This window comes from Gorilla gorilla, chromosome 5 (assembly GCF_029281585.2).
Source record: "Gorilla gorilla gorilla isolate KB3781 chromosome 5, NHGRI_mGorGor1-v2.1_pri, whole genome shotgun sequence".
Lineage (NCBI taxonomy): Eukaryota > Metazoa > Chordata > Mammalia > Primates > Hominidae > Gorilla > Gorilla gorilla.
The window spans coordinates 132,644,357-132,668,387 of NC_073229.2; the positions used below are offsets into that span (position 1 = coordinate 132,644,357).

Here is a 24,031-nt window from a genome sequence, read left to right on the forward strand (position 1 = left end):
CTCACTTTTTCATGGGGTTGTTTGTTTTCTTTTTTCTTGTAAATTTGTTTAAGTTCCTTGTAGATTCTGGATATTAAACCTTTGTCAGATGGGTAGATTACAAAACTTTCTCCTATTCTGTAGGTTGTTTGTTCACTCTGATGATAGTTTCTTTTGCTGTGCAGAAGCTCTTTAGTTTAATTAGATCGCATTTGTCAATTTTTGCCTTCATTGCAATTGCTTTTGGTGATTTCATCATAAAATCTTTGCCCATGCCTATGTCCTGAATGATATTGCCTAGATTTTCTTCTACGGTTTTTATGGTTTTGGGTTTTACATTTAAGCCTTTAATCCATCTTGAGTTAATTTTTATATAAGGCATAAGGAAGGGGTCCAGTTTTGGTTTTCTGCATATGGCTAGCCAGTTTTCCCAGCACCATTTATTAAACAGGAAATCCTTTCCCCATTGCTTGTTTTTGTCAGGTTTCTTGAAGATCAGATGGTTGTAGATGTGTGGTCTTATTTCTGAGATCTCTGTTCTGTTCCATTGGTCTATGTGTCTGTATTGGTACCAGTACCAGGCTGTTTTGGTTACTGTAGCCTTGTAGTATAGTTTGAAGTTTGCTAGCGTGATGCCTCCAGCTTTGTTCTTTTTGCTTAAGATTGTCTTGGCTATATGGGCTCAAAAGTAGCTTACTTTTAAGCTCTTTTTTTTTCTTTTTTTGCTTGTGTACACCAAAGGTGGTGTTGGTTCCAAATGAATTCTCAAGAATAATGTCTAAACAGACATGTGCTTGGCATGAGCATTGACATTTACATTGGTTTGTGTGATTTCTTTTTCCTTTAAGATTGTTTCTGTCTCTAAAATTACTTTCTATAGTGTCATTTCATTATTTTAATACCACTCTATTTGAATATGACACTAGACCTCATGGAAGTCAAATAGCATTTCTCCTGCAAAGTTGGCCATTGCAAATGATGTTTTTAACGTCCTTTGAGGTGGAGTGGTTATTACTTGGAATGTGACAGTTTCAAACTTTTCATAATAACTATATGCTTTGTTGCATTTTAAAGACATTTGCTCTAGAACAGTTGAAGAATTGGGTGCTTGTGTATTAAATGCCTACCACCTGATAATTATCTCAAGGGAGAATTTGTTTAGTTTAAGCTTAATCTAAATAAAAGATAACCTGTCACACTAATTTTCAATAAGACTTTAGTAAGATGGATGTCCAGAATTTAGTTTAATTGCTTCCACTACTACGTAAGAGTGATTTGTGTGTCAAAATTAAGCATATTGGCAGGTCAACCTGTAAAAGTTTGTATGTGGAGTTGAAGTAAACTTACATTTTTACTTGAAGCTCTTTTTAACAGTTTATTTCTTCTGCCAGTTATTTTATTGACTGTTAATTTACCACCCCTCTTAAAAAAAAAAGGTGAGAGGAAAAAGGCCATAGCATCATCACATTTATATATGAGTTCCCTAAACCATATGGTGATTTCTAATTAGAATACAAAAGATTCTGTGATGAGACTAACTTCATAGTAGCTGTAACAGTGGGCATCATAGAAGGAGAGAGTTTTCTTCAATTTCCAACAAGGAGACTTTTGAGAGAAACTGTGTGGTCTATAATTGTCCTTATACTAGAAGTCTGACAAAGTTATTGATGTGCAGATCAAGTTGGCATTTCGAAGGTAGTAATTTAATTCTGGAGGTTTGATCCTCTCGGTCAGTGGCTTGACTTGATTTTTTTAAAATGCAGCTTCAATATTTAATTTCACATGTACCCTCTCAGTAGTGATTTCAAAGGATACTTTGCTGGATGCTTGACTGCCTTGTCTATTTGCTCTTGTTTTGCATGCAAGAGAGAGCCAGAAGCTTTCTTCTCATTGTGTACACATGGTATTAATGGATTTACTCTGCCTGTATCGTCTCATTACTGGAAACAGCTAGAAGCACAGAAGTCTTTCAGTGTATGCAAATAAGGCAGAATCATCTACCTGAGAGTTAATATTCTCTGCTTTTAAGTGTATTCTAAATCTAATGTTTGTATTTAGAGCATAACATCCTGTTCTTTTTTTTTATGGGCAAAAAGCTAAGCAGGCTCAGGCAGCTGTTTGATGTTGGCTTCAAGTGTTATTAATTTCATATTCTATTATTCTTTTCACTGTAGCACAAGTGAAGCTGATGTGGAGGCTGTCATGGATAAGTTGTTTGATGAGCTGGCTCAGAAACAAAATGATTGTACGTAAGTTAATTTCTCTTGAAAGAGAATACATTTAGAACACAATGCCCAATCTCCACTGACCAATTAATAAGTTCCATTGCTGTATATGGGTTGATGCCACGCTCAAGTGGCAGTCATTGTATCAGCATTTTGTCTAATTTATGTGTTGAATCATGTGCTATTATTCATCAAGCTATGCATTTCCTATCTGTAAGAGATGAATTTTATAGTAATTATCCAGACAAGATTGAGTCTTTGTTCATGTTCCCATAGTAACTAGACCAAGGATTCTAAAAGTGCAAGGCAGAGAGCTGCGCCTGAATAAAGCCTGTGGAACCGTTGCCGACTGCACATTTGAAGAGCTGTGTGAGAGAGTAAGTATCCAGGCACGTCCAGACTCACTGGCCTTTTCACATGTTAAAATACTTCGTGTTTTCCTCTCTGCCCATTTCAGATTTTAAAATACCATTCACAGAGTCAGAATTGATTTAAAAGTCTCATTAAGGGAAATACTCATCTATTTTTGCCATGTGCTTTTTATAGATATTGGCACAAAATTTGCACTTAGAGGGGCTCTAATGCAAAATTAGAAATGCAGAGAGAACTGTCAACTGTTGCTAGAAGCAAAAATAAAATCAGTTTTGGGGCTGTTTTGTAAAAGTCAAACCTAAGAGATTTTGGAAAAATATTTGAGGTGAGAGTTAGGAAAAAGGAAGATGAAATAATGCTATCATGATCCAAGGAAGCATCACATAAAAGAATTTCCACTCCTTGTACTCATTGCCCATCTGATATTGCCATAACATTGGACCTACTAGGGCCAGGGTCAAAGAAGGTGAATTTCTATAACTGTGGCATCTATATTATATATTAAATAATATGTTCAACAGAGAAAAAATGTTTAGCTGTATATGCACACATTCATATAACTGAGAAATATCTTGACTGCAGATTCATTATAGATATGAATTCTGTCTTTTAAAAAATCTGGAATTCTCAGTACTCAGTGGATATTCAATGTATTTATTGATTGCAAATCTTGAGGAAAACAAATCCAAACTAGATATAATTTTAAGCATAATTTTTCGATTGACATGCTTAATTTATCATTCTAGCTGGTCTCTGATTTATCTTGACTTTTAGGTAACTAAAGAACAGTTGCTTTTCAGTAAGGGAAAAGACAAAATACTTATACCTGCGGCCATTTTATGAGTGCTTTTCTTAAAAGCTAGTGACGGCCGGGTGCGGTGGCTCGCGCCTGTAATCCCAGTACTTTGGGAGGCCGAGGCGGGTGGATCATGAGGTCAGGAGATTGAGACCATCCTAGCTAACACGGTGAAACCTCGTCTCTACTAAAAATACAAAAAATTAGCCGGGCGTTGTGGCGGGCGCCTGTAGTCCCAGCTGCTGGGGAGGCTGAGGCAGGAGAATGGCGTGAACCCGGGAGGCGGAGCCTGCAGTGAGCCGAGGTCGCTCTACTGCATTCCAGTCTGGGTGACAGTGTGAGACTCCGTCTCGAAAAAGCAATTATTTAGCACTTCAGAACCAGTATAGTTTAGGATCAATGAGGATCCTCCGACAGGGTGGTAATGTTGATCTCTGTTAGTGAAAGTCATTCTGGGTGATATGGACCTTTCAGACCTCTCCTGGATCAATCTTTAAGGTCCTGATAACCTAACATCTCCTGACAAAATTCTATTAAGGCTCCCACTTAGGTCTGACTTATTTTGCAAGGAAAATAAACTTGAGAAGAATCTTGTATATCCAAAAGATGAAGCTCCTCCACTTTCTGCAGAAGAGGGGAACGGGAAAAGACAGGCCTGTTGAATCTTGGGGGAGGAAGGAAAAGATGGTCTCTTTTGGAGCAGACACTGAGTTTTATCTACATTTTAAAAATATGCTCATTGTTTTAGGAGTTTTAGTAACAGGAAAAGGCCACTTATCAGGAACCAAAATCTTCAGTTTATTTACTGTCTGGGGGTGATGGGGAAGAAGATTGATTGAGACTTTATCTTGAAAAATGAAATAACACTTATAAAAATAAATTGTTTTGTCTTATTTGACAAAAAATATGGATTATAATAGCAACTACAAACTAAACTCTTAGATTAAACAATGAACAAGTGCAGTGGCATGATTATGGCTCACTACAGCCTCGACCTCCTGGGCTCAGGCAATCCTCCCACCTCAGCCTCCCTGGTAGGTGGGACTGCAGGCACGCAACGCCATGCTTGGCTAGTTTAAAAAGTTTTTGTAGAGATGGGGGTCTTACCATGTTGTCCAGGCTGTTCTAAAATTCCTGGCCTCAAGAGATCCACCCACCTCAGCCTTCCAAAGTGCTGGGATTACAGATGTGAGCTACCATGACCAGCCTTGTCAATTATTTTCTTTTGAAGTTTTTGTGGTGTTATTATTTGTTGATTTTTTTTTTTCTCCAAGTTGGCCAGATCTTCATTTGTCAGTGAGTTTGCATGGACAGGTTTGCCCTTTATCTAGACTGTAATTGTGGGGTGTTTACTACATTACACAAGCACTGAATGACCTGCAAAAGGCATTGATGTGATAAGTGGGGTTAGGTCGCAGTGTTAAGCTATGAGGGATCTTTCAGGAAGGGCTGAGTTTTTAAGTAGCTAGTTTGTTTGTGACTATTTTCTTGTTATGATGATTTTGCATTGCTTTGCAACCTTGTAACTGCAATTCAGATATTGATTTCTTGCATGAAGAGGACAATTGAAATCCTTCAACTTCAGATGTAGCCTAAAACTCTTGAGTTATAATGATCTTATGAGCCAGGCTAAATAATTGCCAAAAACCATTAAGTAAAGATAAAAACACATCCAACCTAAGGTAAAGAAGCAGGCATCTATCTGGTGTGCCTGGAACAGTCCCAGCTTTGGATCATCTTTCATAATTTTCTAGAAGGCTCTTGAAGCCCAAGACCTGCCCAGTCACCTGATACCATCATGAAAAAGTCTTTGGCAAGGAGTAGATTGGTTAACAGTCCATAATGATTATTTTTGAGCCATGGCCCCTTCCAAGGAAAAAATAATACAGAAACTTACCTGTGTCTTGATAAGGTAAAAGAAGGTTTAGATTGGAAGCCCTTGACATATGCCATAAGTAAAATGAAAAAGCCTGGCACATTCTGCTGTTTGCACACCTCTTCCCTCACTGTTCCAAGCACAGTTCCTCAGATTTAGAATCCTGCAGGTTAACATCTAGCCTCTTGGTATCTCCTGGATTCTCTTTCTTCGTAAATTTGTAATTCAGTACCGTCATGTTCAGCAGTCTGAGTTAGGAGACCCTGCAACACATACATAATAATAATAACAAATATAGCCACACATCAGGTATCATTCTAAACGCTTTTATATATTAACTCATTTGATACTTACAATAGGTAGGCACTAATATTGTCCCCATTTTATAGGTAGAGAATTTGAGACACCAAGATGTTAAGTTACCTTCCCAAGGTCACAAAGCTAATAAGTGGTGTAGCCAGAGCTCAGACTTCTTGGTAGTTTGGGAGTCAGATTCTGTGCTTTTAATCACTACATTGTATCTGAAGATGTTCTGGACAAGTTTTTCCTCAATCTTTAATATACTTTGGACTCTATCTTAAAGTGTAATCATTTGGGAGGCCGAGGCAGGCAGATCACATGAGGTCAGGAGTTCAAGACCAGCCTGGACAACATGGCAAAACCCCATCTCTACTAAAAATATAGAAATTAGCCGGGCATGGTGGCAAGCATCTGTAATCCCAGCTACTCAGGAGGCTGAGACATGAGAATCATTTGAACCCAGAAGGTGGAGGTTGCAGTGAGCCAAGATCACACCACTGCATTCCAGCCTGAGTGAGAGACTCTGTCTCAATAAATAAATAAATAAATAACAACAACAAAAATAAATAAAGTGTAATCATATAATTTGTGAATTCTCACATCTGAGCTAAGCTTTAAGAATTTTATGGAGCATGAAGCTGAATGGGGAACAGATATCCTCCAGTCCTGAGAGCCTCCCTCTGTGTTGAAAACCTTAGTACGGACCTGCCCAACTCATGTGTGTTGGCATACCCACTGGGAAGTCCAGCTACGAGCCCCTCTGCTCTTCTGAAGGCTGTACCTCCAGGGTTTGTGGCTCCAGGCAAGAGGCCCCAAGCCTTACGCAGCCTCATCCCTTTGCCCATTAATAAAAATACTTTCTCTTCCTGCCATGACAAAGGTTGGGAAGTGCTGCCTTAGAAAAGTGTGGGAGGGTGGAGGAGAATATGTTTGGGTGGTCTTTGTTCCCTGCCGTTCCCTCCATATCAGAGCTGTGGCAAAGGAACATGAAGCAGATCCATCTCTGTGGACATGACATGAGCTTTCAAGTTTCCTTTCCTTACCTTGATACAGCTACTTGGTTTAATCCAAGGGTAGTGGAGAAGTCAGAAATATGGTTATTGAAGACAGTGGTTCTCAAAATGTGGTTTATAGACCTCTAGGGGTCCCCGAGACCCTTTTAGGGGTCCTGGGAATCTAAACTCTCTGTAACACTTCTTGCCTTTTTCACTCTGGTAGTATTTACAGTAATGATGCAAAAGCACTGATAGGTGAGACTGCTGGCACCTTAGCAGGAATCAAGGCAATAGCACCAAAAAATACTATATTTTTCACGGATCATAAACTCACAGTAAAAATAAATAAATAAATAAATAACCCAGTTTCATTTAAGAATATCCTTAAAGAAGCAGTAACAATTATTTTGTTAAATCTCAACTTTGAGAACATGTCTTTTGAATATTCTTTGTGATGAAGTGAAAGTACACGTAATAAAACACTTCTGCACTATATCAAATATGAAGGCTGTCCTGGGGAAAAGCACTTGTACGGTTGTTAGAGTTGCAAGCTGAACTAGCCACTATTTTCACAGAATACCATTTTTACTTGGAAGACTGCTTGACAGACAAACTATGGTTATTCAGATTTGGCAGACATTTTCTCACAATGTTTGACAGACATTTTCTTGAAAATGAATGAAATAAGACTGTCATTTCAAGGAAAACAACTGACAATATTTGTTGCCAGTGATAAAATTTGAGCAAACAAGTGAAAATTAGAATTTTGGAAAACTTGTTTCTGCCATCATGAGCTTGACAGCTTCCCAATTCTTAAACATCTTTCAGATGAGATTGATGGTGATATTAACACATGCAATGTTTTGATAATTGTTTAATTAAATGTGTCAACATTTGGAAGATCTGCATAACTCAATGAACCAATACTTTCCAATAACCAATGCTTGCTCTTACAAAATCATACATGACAAAAGATCTACTTAAAGTGCAGGAAAGACTAATGGATTTTAATATAACAGAATTCAAAAAGTATACTGATACTACTTCAGTTTCTACATTGCAACTAACAGTTTAAAAATGACCTCCTTTCAAGTTAAAATTTTTTAATAGATTCTATTTTTTAGAACAGTTTTGGGCTTATAGAAAATCAAGACTCTAGTACAGAGAGTTTCCATATACTTCCTAATCTAGTTTCCCCTATTAACATCTTACATTCATGTGGTATATCTGTTACAATTAATGAACCAATATTAATATATTATTATTAACTAAAGTCCGTATTTTATTCAGATTTCCCTAGTTTTTACCTAATGTCCTTTTTCTGTTCCACAATACCACATTACCTTTAGCTATGTCTCCTTAGGCTTCTCTTGGCTATGGCAGTTTCTCACAGACTTTTCGTTTTTGATGATCTTGACAGTTTTGAGGAGTACTAGTTAGATATTTGTAAAATGTCTCCCAACTGGTATTTGTCTGATGTTTTCCTTATGATTAGACTGGAATGATGGTCTTTGGGGAATAGACCACAGAGATCAAGTACTACTTTCATCACATCATGTCAAGGATTCATACTGTCAACATGGCTTATAACTGTTGATGCTAACCTTCATCATACTTGTCTGAGATAATGTTTGTCAGGTTTTTTTTTGCCCTAAAGTTATTCTTTCTCCCCCTTTCCACAGTGTACTCGTTGGCAGTAGCTTCTTGTTGAGTTTTTATGTAGCATCAAAGAATATCCACAATTATCTGATAAGGCTATTAAAATACATTTCCCTCTTTCAACTACATATCCACGTAAGGCTAGATTTTCTTATATACTTCAACCCAAATAACTGAGTTGCAATAGACTGGATATAAAAATGGATATGAGAATCCAGTTATTTTCTATTAATCCAGATATTAAAGAGATTTACAAAAATGTAAGACAATGCCATTCTTCTTAGTTATTTTCATTTCAAAAAACAGAAGTATTTTTTCATAAAAATGTGATTTGTGTTAATTTGATGGACTTAATGTAATGGCTTTATCATTGTTGCTTTAAATGAATTAATATTTTAAATTTTTCTCAGTTTTAATTTCTATTACAGTAAACACTGGGAGAAATAACCCATATAAGCAAACATTCCTTGGGTTCCTCAATAATTTTTAAAAGTATAAAGGAGTCCTGGAGCCAAAAAGTTTGAGAACTCCTTGCTTTAGGGTTAAACTTTCATGGACCAAAAATGAAAGAATCCTACCGAAAGAAAACAAGCCAAAGCTAAATTCTAAAGGCTTAATGAGTAAACTGACTAGACCTGAATTTTCCTTGTTGAGAAATATAATTTTTACACCTGCAGAAAATTTTCCTTAACTGATAACTGTGCTGAAAAGTAACTGTTTGCAAGAGCAGTTTGTTATTTGTGTCTTAAAAATAATGACAGGTGGCCAGGTGTGTTTGCAAAAAGTCTAGGCAGAAAAATATATCAGTTGATGCATATGCATGGGTGTACGCATTGCTCACTATCAACTTCTTGTTTATTACCTTTATTCTTTGGTTTTTAGTACTCAGGAAATGAAAGCCCATCACATAAGTGTATTGGCCTCCATTTTTCTATTAATCTTGATTATATCATATTAGTGTATATATCCTTAGACTTATAAGTATACCATATAGTATCCCTTAGGGAGCTGTTAAGTGACATTTCCCTTCTCTTGCTCTTTTTATGCTTTATTTAGCTTTATTCCAAGTGAAACCACTGATTGGGAGCTACTTCTGGTTTGTGTCCTGTGCTTCGTTCACTCTCAGTAAATATCATACTAAACGATGAATCGCTTTTATCTCTACTACTTGGCCAAGAGTCAAGGCTGATGGTGTTGGGATGCCAACAGTGGTAATTAGCATCAAGGAATAAGGGCATTAATCACCAGAGCTGAGGCAGCCCAGGATTCTCCTTGGCCTTTTACCTTCCCAGAAGCAAAACCATTTTTATAGCATTGCTGATCTGTGTATGCTCATTTCCCACATTTCCTGATTTCTGGCCTTGCCGTGTCCAAATAAGGCAGCCAGCCAGCCTGGCCACAGCATAGTGACAGGGAGGACAGAAATGAGATTGCAAAGAGCTTAATAGAGAATGGGTCAGATTCTTGTAGGGAGGAATATGAATCCATTGTCACAAATGAGCCGTAAGTCTTTTGTCTATCTTTCCCCATCCACATTCCTAGTCAATCCTTAAACTAAAGAGTCATAGTCTTGGTGTTGCCAGGCACCTCAAGGGTCACCTTATCTAACCATTCAACCAACCCTGAATCCTACAAGACCCCAGGCCTCCACTTGCCTTGCATTGCCAAATTGGGGAATGCAGTTAAATATGTGAGAAGAAATATAGGACATGTTCAGATAGGTGCAAAATTTTACCATACACACCTAGACCTAGCCTATTTCACGAGTCCTCAGAATGATAAAGAAGGTTTTTGGAATAAAATCCCATAATTGACTTATAATTTGATTTTAAAAAGTAAGATGTACACAAGTAACTTCTTATATAAATTTATTTTGTTCTGATATTTTGTACATAAAAGAAAAAGTGAACTCTGTGAGACTGGAGATTGGACTGAGGGATCCATTTTTGCTAATTGTTGATTGATTATATCTTCCAAAGAAATCACTGTATATCAGGTTAAAAGTTATTGATTTTTTTTTATATCTTACTATTTAAAGGAAAAAGAAATGTCTGAAAAAGAAGGTCTGGATTAGAAATTTGAAAACTATAGCCTCTTAGAATAATTGTGAACGTTTCCATGATGAAAAGGGAGTGAAGAAGGATTAAAGGAATGAAGAGAACACCTTCCTCCTTTCTTCACTGGCAAATTTTCTGTAATAGGACACATAGTGAGGCTGGACAATCCTGCCCAGCTTCTGTTCCCAAACTGAGGCAAGAGCAGCTTCTTAGATGATGCCACTCAGGGCTGCAGATTTTAAGCTCTGCAAGCCATGGACTTCTCAGACTCAGCAGCCTGAAGCTCCTCTGCGGGAGAAAACGTGCTTTCATTTTCTGTGAATATATTTATGTCATGTTGTTAGCTGAAATGGTTCAAAAATATTGTCTCTCCTGTAATGGGGAGAAAATGCCCAAGGATTCCCAGAGGGTCTCAATGGAAGAGTAAGTGTGCCAAAAACTGTATACTTGCAATATGTTCTCCATAATATTATTTTGAGGATTGGATCTAGTAGTAGACATAAGTCCTCATGTTTGTTTTAAGGTCACTTCTACTCTAGGAAAGTATGAGAAACTAATATTTAATATTTGCCTCAGTCTTTGAGAGGAATATGTCATTCATTTGCTGAGACAATAATTAAGAAGTACAAAGATTAAGAAATATGAATTTAAATATATATATTATATATATATATATATATATTTTTTTTTTTTTTGAGAGAGGGTCTTGTTCTTTTGCCCAGACTGGAGTTCAGTGGTGTGATCACTGCTCACTGCAACCTCAGCCCCCCAGGCTCAAGCAATCCTTCCCACCTCAGCCTCCCAAGTAGCTGGGACTACAGGCGTGCACCACCATGCCCAACTAATTTTAGTATTTTTTGTAGAGACAGGGTTTTGCCATGTTGCCCAGGCTGGTCTCGAACTCCTGGGCTCAAGCAATCCACCCTGCCTCAACCTCCCAAAGTGCTGGGATTACAGGCATGAGCCACCATGCCCATGGTCATTAATTTTTTAAAAATAGAATTTGTTTTTAAAGATAAATTGTCTCATTTGACTTTTAATAATAAATGTATCAGAGCTCTAAATAATAATTAAGAATAGCTCTCTAAACAGAAGACCTGTATGAAGAGATTGGTAAAGTGCTGAGAGAAAACAAGTCTAATTCAACCAATTAATATGAATATAAAACACTTTAAAAGTACTTGTTTGATTTTTTTAAAAAGCTTTAACACTGATGGTTTTTCTATTGCTTACCTGTCAACTGGCCTGGTTTTTCTTAAACAGAAATTTTTTTTTAATCAAGTAATCCTTAAGTGTTTGTTTCCTATCATAGAGTATGATTTGCTATTTTCCATAGTACCTTCTCCCAGATTAGCTCAGTTGACCCAAAATTAGTAATTACTTATTACATTGCCAATTAGAATATTTAATAAGGTATATTCCATTTTATCACTTTGAAATATATTTTACGGAAAAAAGTTTAGAAATTGTTAGAATATGCTATTTTTGTTTTTTAAAATGGCTTGGTGAAGATATTATTCAGTCAGGCAAAAGATTTTGAGAAAAAACTAGAAAGGCGCAAAGGAGCCATAATAGCTTAAGAATTATAAGATTTTTACATATTTTAGGGTTAAATATTGCTTCATTCTTTTCTCTTTTATTGTTAATCAAGAAATATATGCTATGTAAGATCCAGCCCTCCAAGATTACTACATTGACTTTGGTCAGCAACTATTTCTTTTTCTTTTTCTTTTTTTTTGAGACAGAGTCTTGCTCTGTCACCCAGACATGATCTTGGCTCACTGCAACCTCCGCCTCCCAGATTCAAGCGATTCCTGTGCCTCAGCCTCCCAAATAGCAGGGATTACAGGCACACCTCACCACGCCCAGCTAATTTTAGTATTTTTAGTAGAGATGGGGTTTCACCATGTTGGCCAGGCTGGTCTTGAACTCCTGACCTCAAGTGATCCACCCGCCTCAGCCTCCCAAAGTGTTGGGATTATGGGCATGAGCCATCATGCCCAGCCAGTCAGCAACTATTTCTTAAGTACTTCTCTATCTGTATGCCTATGTTATGAGGAATATAAAAGAAGTCAGTAAGAAGTTTCTCTCAAAGAGTTTACAGTTTAGTAAAGGAAATAACATGAGCCAAATATTATACAGCGAAGCAGAGTAGAAAGAGGCCCAACTGAGTCAGGAGATATCAATTCCAGTCATTAACTCAAATACTGTTTAGCTGACACTGGGTGGTGTGGCACACACTTGTAGTCTCAGCTACTTGGGAGGCTGGGGCAGGAGGATCACTTGAGTACAGGAGTTCTTGGCTGTCTTGTGCTATGATCATGTCTGAGGATAGTCAAGGCACTCCAGCCTGGGCAACATAGCAAGACTCTGACTACCCCCACCAAAAAAAGATACTATTTTGCTGAGTTGCCTTAGGCAGATCACTTAACCACTTCACCATTCTGGGTCTAAGTTCCTCACTTGTGAAATGCATGATGTGATCAGCACATTTCTGTCATTCCTTTTATTTTATTTCATTTTATTTTTATACCATCAGTTTTGATGAATACTGATCTGTCATTCCTTTTAGCTGTAACAGTCTCCTTTAAAGAGCAGTGCTCACTAGTTAACTACATAATATGAGTGTATCAGGAGTTCAAAGTAAGGATGCTAAGGGTTGGAAAGGCTCCAACAAGATATGAAATTTAAAGAGGAAATTGACCTTGACCTGGAAAGGTGAGCAGAATTTAGATGAGTGGAGTAAAAGTATTTCAACCATAATCAGAAGCCAAGCATCACGTGTTTCAGGAGGACAGACTGATGCCTAATGAGAGCAGAGTGCATGTTGGGGAGGAAAAGGAAATAAAGATGAAACAGATCTCAAACAGATTCTACCATCAAAATCAGGCAGAGAAATAGTCTTCTTACTGTAATCCAGAAAGAGTCATTTTAGGTTTTGAGCAGGAATGTGGTACCTAGAATAATGTTTTAGGAAGATTAACAGGTCAGTATACTCTGGGAGAGGTTGTAACTTTCACCAACATGTCCAGTGGACCAGCAAATAGTATCTCCTCTTGGGAAGATTCTTCTTTCCGGAAGGAAACTTGGTTAAATAAACTAACATGCTAGATATTTGTTTGTTCCCTTATGCAGGGTAACAGACACAGTCCTACCCTTTTAATATTTTACTCACACTTCTCCCTAATCATCCACCAAATATTTATAGAGTACTTAATAGAAGGATGTCATATTTCTAGGAACTGTAGTGGGTACCAAGATGTGAGTAAGAGTCTCCACTTTTATGGAGTCTTAATTTAGAAGAGAAAATGAGATCAGTACATAGATCACTAGAATGTGAGGCAGATTATAATTAGTACTACAGGATCAGTATGATCAGAATGCTATGGATGATCGAAGTGGAACTGGGCCTTGAAGGCTGGAGGGTTGGAGATTCTGTTGGTGCAAAGGTTGGGGGGAGTATGAGGCAGTAGCTGTTTGGTTTTTCCTAAGCAAAGGAAATCATGAGGGGCATCTTTATCATCTCTTCCTTCTCTGAAGTTTTATGTTTCTGGGGAAAACACAAGAGTTGGGGCTGGGCGCAGTGGCTCATGCCTGTAATCCTAGCACTTTGGGAGGCCGAGGTGGGCAGGGCAGATTGCCTGAGCTCAGGAGTTCGAGACCAGCCTGGCCAACATGGTGAAACCCCATCTCTACTGAAATACCAAAAAAAAAAAAAAAAAAAAAAAAAATTAGCTGAGTGTGATGGCACACATCTATAATCTCAGCTACTCAGGAGGCTGAAGCATGAGAATCACTTGTACCCAGGAGGCCAAGATTGCGCCATTGCACTCCAGCCTGGATGACAGAGTGAGACTCTGTCTGCAGAAACAAACAAACAAACAAAAAACCGGAGTTGGCAATTACAGAGTATATTCAGAGAACTACAGACTCAGAAAGGTTCTACTTCCATTTATGTCAGAGTAGCTCCTATTTGATCAAATTACCTATTGATCACCTCTGCAAACTCTGGACAAAATCTGAAAAATAACTATCCAGAAGGCACTGCTTATCAAAAGCAGGGAGAAAGTAGAGCACAGCCAACACTTGGAAGAAAGGATTGATACTGGTGAGTTTCTCATTTTTATAGTTTTTCTCCTGAGGGCAGATCACAGTTAGTCTTATACGGATGTCTAAAACTCAGTAGAAACCTGCTGTTTTTAGCTCGAAGAACCAGAGAAGAGCAAATCAGTGACCATAACAGCTGGAAAGTATAAGGAGAAATCTGGGAAAGGAGAGAACCACAGAGGAATAGCCTGAAATTTTTCCTGTAAACTCTGCCCAAATCTTGGGCTGACCTGTGAAATATACATACACAGCAAATGCTGAAATAACTGAATGGAGATTTTCGCTGCTATGCATCATGGAGGAGACAGAGTTTGGAGCTTGAGGCTAACCAAGTTAATTACCTGCTAACATAGCAACAACAACAAAAAATCAATATACTTAAGAATCCCAAGTCTCCACGACATACCATATACAGTGTCCAGAATACAGTCCCAAGTTACCATGCCCCTCATCAGGGTACATGGCTGGACAGAGTATGGACTGGATTTCAGCTCCTAATTGCTGCCTCGAGGAGGGGCATGAACCAGGTATACTTGAGAGATTGCACGAAACAAGATAAATAGAAGAGAAATCAGAAGATAGGGCATGGAGGAGGTCGGGGACGAGGACAAGCCACCTAGGGCTCCAACGGTTTCAGTTTGAATAACCAGAGAAATGGCAGGACCCTTAACAGACAAACCAAAATGCTACAGGTAGGAGAACGGGGCTTACAAACAGTTGGAAATTTAGGACTGAAGATAAAGATGTAGAGGTCATTTATAAAGGTGTGTTAGTTTGGAGCCTAAAGGAGTCAATGATATCATCTGAACTGACATAGAAAAAGGAAGAGATGAGGGTGTGGGTGGGGTTGAAAAGTATGTTTTCACTAGAGTCAATGGAAGGAAACAGAGCCAGAGGACTAGTATAGTTTAATCAAAGGCACAGGAGAAACTATACATGTTCCTCACCATTTTTACTGAAGACTTTTAAAACATAGAATTAATTTACTAGGCTAGGCACGGTGGCTTACACCTGTAATCCCAGCACTTTGGGAGGCTGAAGTGGGTGGATCACAAGGTCAAGAGATGGAGACCATCCTGCTCAACGTGGTAAAGCCCCATCTCTACTAAAAATACAAAAATTAGCTGGGTGTGGTGGCGCATGCCTTTTAGTCACAGCTACTTGGGAGGCTGAAGCAGGAGAATCACTTGAACCCAGGAGGTGGAGGCTGTAGTGAGCCGAAATCGTGCCATTACACTCCAGCCTGGCGACAGAGTGAGACTTCGTCTCAAAAGCAAACAAACAAACAAAAAAATGGAAGTAATTTACTAGATCAGTAATATCTTAGGGTTTGGATGTTACTTTGTAGAAAATCTTAATATAGTAAGCCACTGTCATAAGTTTATTAATTACCTAATCTTACTGCTTTTTAGCCTTAGCATATGTGAAAAACTGTAAGTTGTAAATTACTATACACATTTACATGGGAATATAAAAATTATCTTGCATACATGTTTGTATTGTCAATTTCTTTCCTGAACTTTCTGCATTGTCTCCCTATCATGTCCTATATAAATCCAAATAGTTACATAGTCACATCATCCGAACTGCAGCCTTTGCAATGCACTTCTTAATCTCCCTCTTCACTGCTTTACTAAAGCCAACGATGCTTTGTCTTTCTCAGGCTACTTCTTTATGCCAAATTCCATTCAATTTCATGTTCATGAAATAGATTTCTACTTCCCTACACTGGGCTAGTTCCCTCTGTTGAAAACCCACCTTCTCTAAGAATATCTCTCTCTACTGACGGATGCTCAGTACATACTTGGTAACTAACAAAATCAAAAGAGGCACTGCTATTTATTATCTAAAATTCTTACTGACATTTTATTTCCCTGATTCTCTTTTGCCTCCTGTTTAACTGAAAGCAGATGAAATAAGCTTTAAGCAGAAATAGAATAATTTTAGCATGGATTTATTTATGTCTTATCTGATTCCAAAAAGTATTTTATATGTGTGTACAGATACACACACACAACCATATACACACAGAATTAAATTTTTAAAAAATCAGGACGAAGGGAAAATAATGAATACTTAAGCTGAAAGACAGAAAAGTTAATATACATAAATCTACGTCATAAACTTCTACATAGTTCTTAAAATCAAACAATTAAGTCAACACTCAGCCTTCTATCAGCCAAAGAGGGGAAAAGATATTCAGTAAGTTAGAAGATAAAAACAAACCAGTTACTCAGAAGTGATGATTTTTACTGGCACTTGTACCTTTCATAAATGGACTTCTGAAAGATGCCAGGAGACATTTCCTCAGCACCATTCCTGCTGCCGACATATGCTTGTATCCAATAGATTCTTATATCCAAGCTGAGAACATAATGACAAAGTAAAGTTTAATGAAACTATGCTATAAGGGCAAAAATAGTACTTTACAGCTGAGCTTTTCTCTTTATTTATCTGGCTTGATCCAGAAAAAATAGTTCTAAATGTTTAGAGATTGAATAGATGCATGTTGTTCTGGCCTTTCATGGATGTTTTTATCTTTTAATAAAATTTGGGCAGCAGATAATTCAAGGTTGTCTTTTGGCAAGAAGATGAAGTGAATAATTCTGTTCGTCTTACTCATAGTTTGAAGGGCTTGGCCCTTTATTCCAGCAGCATGGGGAGATATTCAGTCTTGCCCTGATTCACTTTTTAATATCTTTTGAATATGAATTAGAATTTTTAACTGAGTATTTCCATGATTTGGAAAGCAGAAGAGTGGGAGGAAGAAAGCAACTCTTCAATATCCACTTCTTTTCCAGCTCTGATTAAGCTTTTCAAATATCCAAGCCTGAGAGAGTTCCATTTCTTTCCAATGGACTCTCACAAAGAAAGCAAAACAAACAAAAACAACAGCAAAAAGCAAAACAAAAGTAACAAAACCTCTGCATTTACAAGACTTTAACGTGTTCAGAAGTTACAGTTCTCAAATTTAAAATAACTTATTAGCTATTCTAAAGCCTTTTCTCCTTTTTCATTTTGGGATCCTAAATATCTCTTTTCTTGCCACTTAGCTCTGATTTCCAAAGGAAAAAGTTAACACTGGTTCACCTTTCATGTCACATGCACATGCAAGACTGGTGTCAGAAAGTCTAGAACCTGACCTTGCACTATGCAGCTCATCTTTCCCATTTCTTCTGGGTAGATCTCAAAGCCAGACAAACGTACAAGTCTTTCCTCCCACGGAGATGTAGCAAATACTGCCCTCTACTGAGGATACAATCAGGATGGCTTGATTATGTTAATGATTAAGTACTGATTTCAATGATTATGGTAGAATAATGCTGGTACTAATTACTTCATCATTATTATATACTTTCTTATTAAAATCATTATATTCAGAAAGAGAATACAAAAGTGGTGGAAACATATTTCAGCCTTGGCCACATTCACTTATTATGTTCTGTAGTCTGGACAATCAGATATCACAGCACTGTGTCTGAGGCATTCATGATAATGTTTAAACTTCCTTTTGTTTTGAACTAGCTAAGAAAATACCTTTTCCAGTGGGAAATTAGAAGGAGTTATTACAACATTATTTTAATAAAGGAGCTTGTGAAATAATTCTAGCAACAGTTGGGCTATTTTTCTTCCCCTTGCCAGTATTTTTTTTTTTTTGTATCTACTGGATTGCTAATATTCAGAGTAATTTCACAGGACTAGCTATTAATGCAGTTACAATAAATTTTTTCTTTGTTCTTTATGACTTTAAAGGGTGAATTGTACATGTTTAACAGTACAGGATCATGTTAAAGTAAATGCCTTTTAACAAAAAGCTTCTCAAAAATATTAAACTAACCAATCAAATAATTATACACACACACACATACACACACACACACACACACACACACACACACACACAGAGACATACATTTGTAATGGCATGTTTTTAAAAAATGTTATATTATCTATGTTCCTGGATCTGGAAAGTATGGGTTCTTTTATTAGGCTAAATGCTTACTGTAATGTACTATCCAGCTCACTTGTGCTGTTCCTGTTTTTCTAGAACAGGGTTTGCTTAGGATTGGCCTGAAGCTAAACAAATCTTAGCAAGGGAGCCGTGAGAATCAAAACCTAGTGATCCGAAGTGTTCCCACAGCATCTGATAAACTCCAAAGCTTAAACCTCTGGTTTCTTTAATTCAGAAACCTTAGATACTGTGAGAACTAGGAGGAGAGTCGAGCCAGGCTAAATCGTCTGGTGGTGAAGATAGCTTCCAGAACATGGTGAGCCAAGGTGTGTGAAGACCCATTTCCTCCAGCCTCACAAACCAAAGCAGCAGCCTTGTTCTTCACAGGCTCCCTCTGCCTTCTGACTGCCCCTCACACTACAGTTAAGCTGAAAACTTAAGCAGAATAAAGTAGCTAGGCAAGACTTTCTAACTCTAGAAATATGGAGGGTCTTTCTGAGTGTGGGCTCTGAGCTACACTAGCTCATTTGCTGTTGTTAATTCTGTTGTACGGTCAAACCCAGTTTATCCCATTTCCAAAAGGAGCAACTTGACTTTTCCTAGATTTTAGATGTCTACCAAACAACAGATACCAGGTAATTAGCAAGGTATAGTCTGGTTCATTCAATCCCAGGTGGTTAGTACAACCCGTTCCACTAATTTTTACCATGTCATGGATATGCTTTTGCAGTTGTTATGTATTGTCTTGGAGTTGTATTGATGCTTACATTTAGCGATGCTCATTAATGATGATGATGCTAATTAGGATGATTTCCTACTTCTTCATCTTCTTTTTGTTCTGTTTTTGAGACACAGTCTCACTGTCACTCAGGCTGGAGTGCAGTGGCATGATCTCAGCTCACTGCAACCTCCGCCCTTCAGGTTCAAGCGATTCTTGTACGTCAGCCTCCCGAGTAGCTACAGGCCTGTGCCACCATGCCTGGCTAATTTTTGTATTTTAGTAGAGATGGGGTTTTGTCATGTTGGCCAGGCCAGTCTCGAGCTCAAGCAATCCGCCCTTCTCGGCCTCCCAAACTGCTGGGATTAGAGGTGTGAGTCACCACACCTGGCGTCACATTTTCATTTTGGTTTTCTGTTTTTATGCCAATTGTTTCCATCCCCGCTCCCCCTGCTCCCCTGCCCCAATGAGTCCAGCACGGTGCTTTTCACCTGGTAGATCTGATTCGATAGACCTGACTTGATGTGGCTTGTGTCTTGAGAAAATTGTCAGTTCCAGGATCCCCAGAATTAGACATCTCCAGAATTTGGAGATCTCTTTATTACATACACAAAGCTGGTCAAGTAGAGTAGAGGAGTGTACCCTCCTCTAGTTTGTCACATTGATTTTTTTGTTAAGTCATTGTTTCTACAAGCAAAATATGCCCCCCCACCCCGCAAAAAAATACTGTATTAACCATTAAAAGGGGATGAGAATTTAGCAAAAATCTGGCAGATTTAGGTAGAACCAGCCTCCTGCCATTGAGACTGTGTAAATCAAATGGCAAAACTTTCTCTCAGCACTCCAAAGAACACCCTGAGAAGCAGAATGTGTTAAGAATTGGTGATATTTTCTAGAATGGTGAGATATTTCCCAGCTGGGTGTTTGGACTTCATATTCATGAGATTTCTCATATTGAGGTGCCATATGAATCTTGGGAAATTATTTACTCTGCAAATACACACATTTCAGTGCTCTGCTTTTCTTTTTTTTTTTTTTCTTTTCTTTTCTTTTTTTTTTTTTTTTTCAGACAGAGTCTTGCTCTGTCACCCAGGCTGGAGTGCAGTGGTCCCATCTCAGCTCACTGCAACCTATGCCTCCCAGGTTCCAGTGATTCTCCTGCCTCAGCCTCCTGAGTAGCTAGGATTACAGGCGTGCACCACCCTGCCCAGCTAAATTTTTTTTGTATTTTTAGTAGAGATGGGGTTTCACCATGTTGGTCAGGCTGGTCTCCAACTCCTGACCTCAAGTGATCTACCCATCTCGGCCTCCCAAAGTGCTGGGATTACAAGCATGAGCCACCATGCCCAGCCTTGTTTTTCTAATTATTATATTTATTATTTTGGAATCTGGCACATAAAAATAGTCTTAACATCAATTCATGTGATATTTTCAGTTTGTTTTGAAAAGGATACATTCATCCTAATTCCATTCAAGCATTTTCTATTAAAAGGTACTTCTCTTTAAGATATGAAGTATTGTCATTGCCATGTAAATAAAGTAAGATACCATGCATGTTTGTTTAATGAACAGCTATCAGCGTATTCCTACAAAGGGTTTATAAGGAGGAGTCTATACAGATAAAGAGTAACCCTTAGGACCGTATAATCTAGATAGAGCTTGAAATCATAATCGTCCTACTTCAGCTGAAATAATGGTAGCAGAGCAGAGCATTAGTGAGGCAGAGAAAAAAGAAACTCCAGCTGACAGCTCATTTGGGTATACTGAAGTGGATCATTGTAGGGCAGAAGGTGGTCTGATGGTAATGCTCGTGCATTTCACATTGGTGTAGCATTGAGAAAATTTCCGCTTCTGGCACCAGGGTCAAAACCAAAGCAGACAACTGGACCGTTTCACATATAGGAGAAAAAAGACAGCAAGCAAGCTCTTTATTTTTAAGTTTGTTAGAGAAACTGGGCTACATATAATCAAGCTGTATACTCTTGGTAATTAAGGAAAACAAATACTCTTTGCAAAGTCATTATAGATTTAAAGTTCTTTAAGTTTTCATCAGGTTTCCACAGAAACAAAGAGTTTGAAACAATAGTGGAGAATGCACAAACCATCGAGTAAGTGGATTTTAATTGTTCCTGTTAAGAAAATTATTCAGATAACCAGCCACATCAAAGACTATTAAACTTTTTAATTGCTCAGGTGGAAAGATGGAGAATGTCATCATTATCTATCATAAGAAGAATCAGCCTTAGATAATCCTACTTGAATTTTGAGTTAGAATAACATACTCAAGGATGCTACTAACTGAAGTGCCATTTAGTACTCAAAAGTAATCATATGCTTTAATTATTCATAGGGCACAATGCATGAATTCACAATACTAATTATGGTTTCAAAAAGTGTATTATGCTATGGTTTAGTTACACAGGAGGATCAACTAATGCAAAACAAAAGTATAAATATTTGCAACTGCCGTAGATATACTGTGCATGTAATTTAGTTGTTTGTGTGGTCAAAGGAGTAGAGAAATGTCTTTTCCCTGTGTTTTGCAAAGTTCTTGTAGGATTTAATACAATGCCTCATATTTATTAAGCATTCAATAGTTATAATTGATTTTGAAGACTTGGTGATAGTGTCTTTATTTATTCATTAATTATGTATTATGCAAAACTCTGTTCCCTAGTCTGTGCTAGGTGCTGGGGACACTGAGGTGAATAGAACTCCCTGTCTTGTACAATGACGTAAATGAGTGTGGCAACAGCAAATGTAAATGGCATTGTAGCTCCTCAAGGTCTTTAGTATATGCTTTGTGTTGAATATTTTACATATTCATGATGTATTGTAATATTAGGGAAGATGCAGCGGATGAAATAGCTGAAAAATAAAAACGCACAGTGAATATACTTTGGAATTAATAAAAATCTTTAATGTTGTTTTTCTACATCATTATTTTGGTTTGACTCTTTTCTGTCATTATTTTGCTTCTTTCTCCTTTGGAAAATACTGACAGATCTAAAAAAAATGAAGATTATTAAACATACGTCTAAGTCTTTCACTCCAACCATTTAGAAATAACAAGTAACATTTTAAATATATTTACTTATGCTTTTTTCTGCATATATATTTTGAGCAAAACAAATATATAATTTTGCATTATGCTTTTTCACTTAGTTTTTTTTAATCATGGCATGTTTCCATATCATAAAATATTTTTCATGGACACCATTATTTGTTGGCAACATATTATTTTATTATATCAATGTGCCTTAATTTATTGAACCATTCTTCTGTTATTAGATATTAAAGTTGCTTTTTGGTGACATAGTTATAAAGAATCTTATGTATAACCTTCGGTTGAATTTCTGATCACTTTCTCCTGATTGATTTCTAGAAGTGAAATGACTGGTGTAAGTTTATAACTTTTTTTTAGGGCTCTTACTACAACCCATCAAACTCTTTTCAGGAACAACTAAACTGATTTGCTCTTCCAGCAGCAATGGATGCTGCATTACATGTTTGCCGGCATCAAATTGCATAATTTATTTTTCTTTGCCAAATTGCTATTTGAAAAATGATATAACATTCTTATTTCTTTGAAATAAGAATTTCTTTACTACTACTGAGCTTGACTATTTTTTCATTTGTTTATTAGCCTCTTTTACTTACTATATTCTTTGCTCCATGAATTGTCTATTCAAATTCTATATTCATTTTTTTCTGTTGCAATGCTCTTACAATTTTAGTTTTATTGTAGTCAATCCTTGTCTCACTTAATTCCTTTTTCGTATCAGTTTGCTCTCTCCCTGCATTTCTCTGCTTGTATTTGATTGGGTCCATGTCTTGTATTCTAAAACGATACCACAAAATTTACCAACTTTTTCCTTCTAGTTCTTGTATACAGTAAATCATAAGTTTTATTTCCGGAAATAAGTTTTATATTACACCATAAAAATTCCAAAATTGATTATAAAAATAAATGAACATAAAATAAATGATGATATATGTTTTTAAATATACTTATCAATTATGCAAAACTAATTCTTAACTATAAAAGCTGGATCATATTTTTCTGCAGGGGCTGGACTTGCTAATGACTTAAAAGCTTTCACTAGTAAATCTCTGTAGCAAGTATAGTGTTTTCGTTAGCTCTTGCTGCATAATAAATCACCCCAAAATTCAATGACATAAACTGAGTAACAATAAGCATTTGTTATTACCCTCTAGTCTACAGGCTATGGGTGAGTTCTTTGGATCTCTGTTGGGTTCATATGTGCATCTGCAGTCAATTTGCTGCACTGGGCTAGGCTCTTCTCATCTGTGTGGGGCCAGCTGGCTGTATGCAGCCTAGGATGCTCTCTTGGCTTTTGTCCTTCTTGTGTTCTCTCCTCCTCCAGCAGGCTAGCCGAGGTATTGCAAAAGAGTGAACAGAAGCATGCAAAGCCTCTTGAGACCTAAGTTCAGAACTTGAAAACTGTGACTTTTGCTTCATTCTGTTGGCCGTGGTAAAGTTGAGCCATGGTAAAGAATAGACTCCACGTCACAATGCAAGAGCTGGAAAGTTACAATCCAAAGGATATGGACAAGGAGGCAAGAACAATTGCAGCCACTACTATAATCAGATGATCCCCCACCCCACATAGGCCTTCTTCAATTCTCCAGTGGGTTTTAAATTATCATAATTTAGTTCTAGAGAATTTTTTAGTTAATCCAAGTAAACATCTTTAAATAACCCAAACATTTTTAAATAATGAATGCTCGGGAACAAAAGGGTGAGTGGCAACATTGTATTTAAATCAGTATTGGTCACAGTGATCAAGATCGCACACATCAAAAATGATATCCTTTATGTGATACACAGGGTTATATAAGATGATTTGGCAGCATCGATATGTAGTTTGGTGAAAACATTCATTATATTTCTGTATATTATATAATCATGAGAAGAAAAATAAACTTACAAATATATTTTGAAATATATCGGCCAGGCACGGTGGTTCATGC

The 24,031-nt window shown here is 37.3% G+C and overlaps 1 protein-coding gene across 3 annotated transcripts in view; it reads left to right on the forward strand.

Annotated features, from left to right (window-relative positions):
* Positions 1 to 24,031, forward strand: part of AFG1L (AFG1 like ATPase) — a 238,672-nt gene that overhangs the window by 182,394 nt on the left and 32,247 nt on the right. For all 3 annotated transcript variants that reach the window (XR_010134338.1, XM_004044494.4, XM_055390724.2), the window contains exons 9-10: positions 2,154 to 2,224; positions 2,481 to 2,581. Coding sequence is in view for 2 of the 3 variants with exons in the window: in XM_004044494.4 (XP_004044542.1) it covers positions 2,154 to 2,224; positions 2,481 to 2,581 (172 nt within the window). In the remaining variant the exon portion in view is untranslated. The remainder of the gene's footprint in view (positions 1 to 2,153; positions 2,225 to 2,480; positions 2,582 to 24,031) is intronic.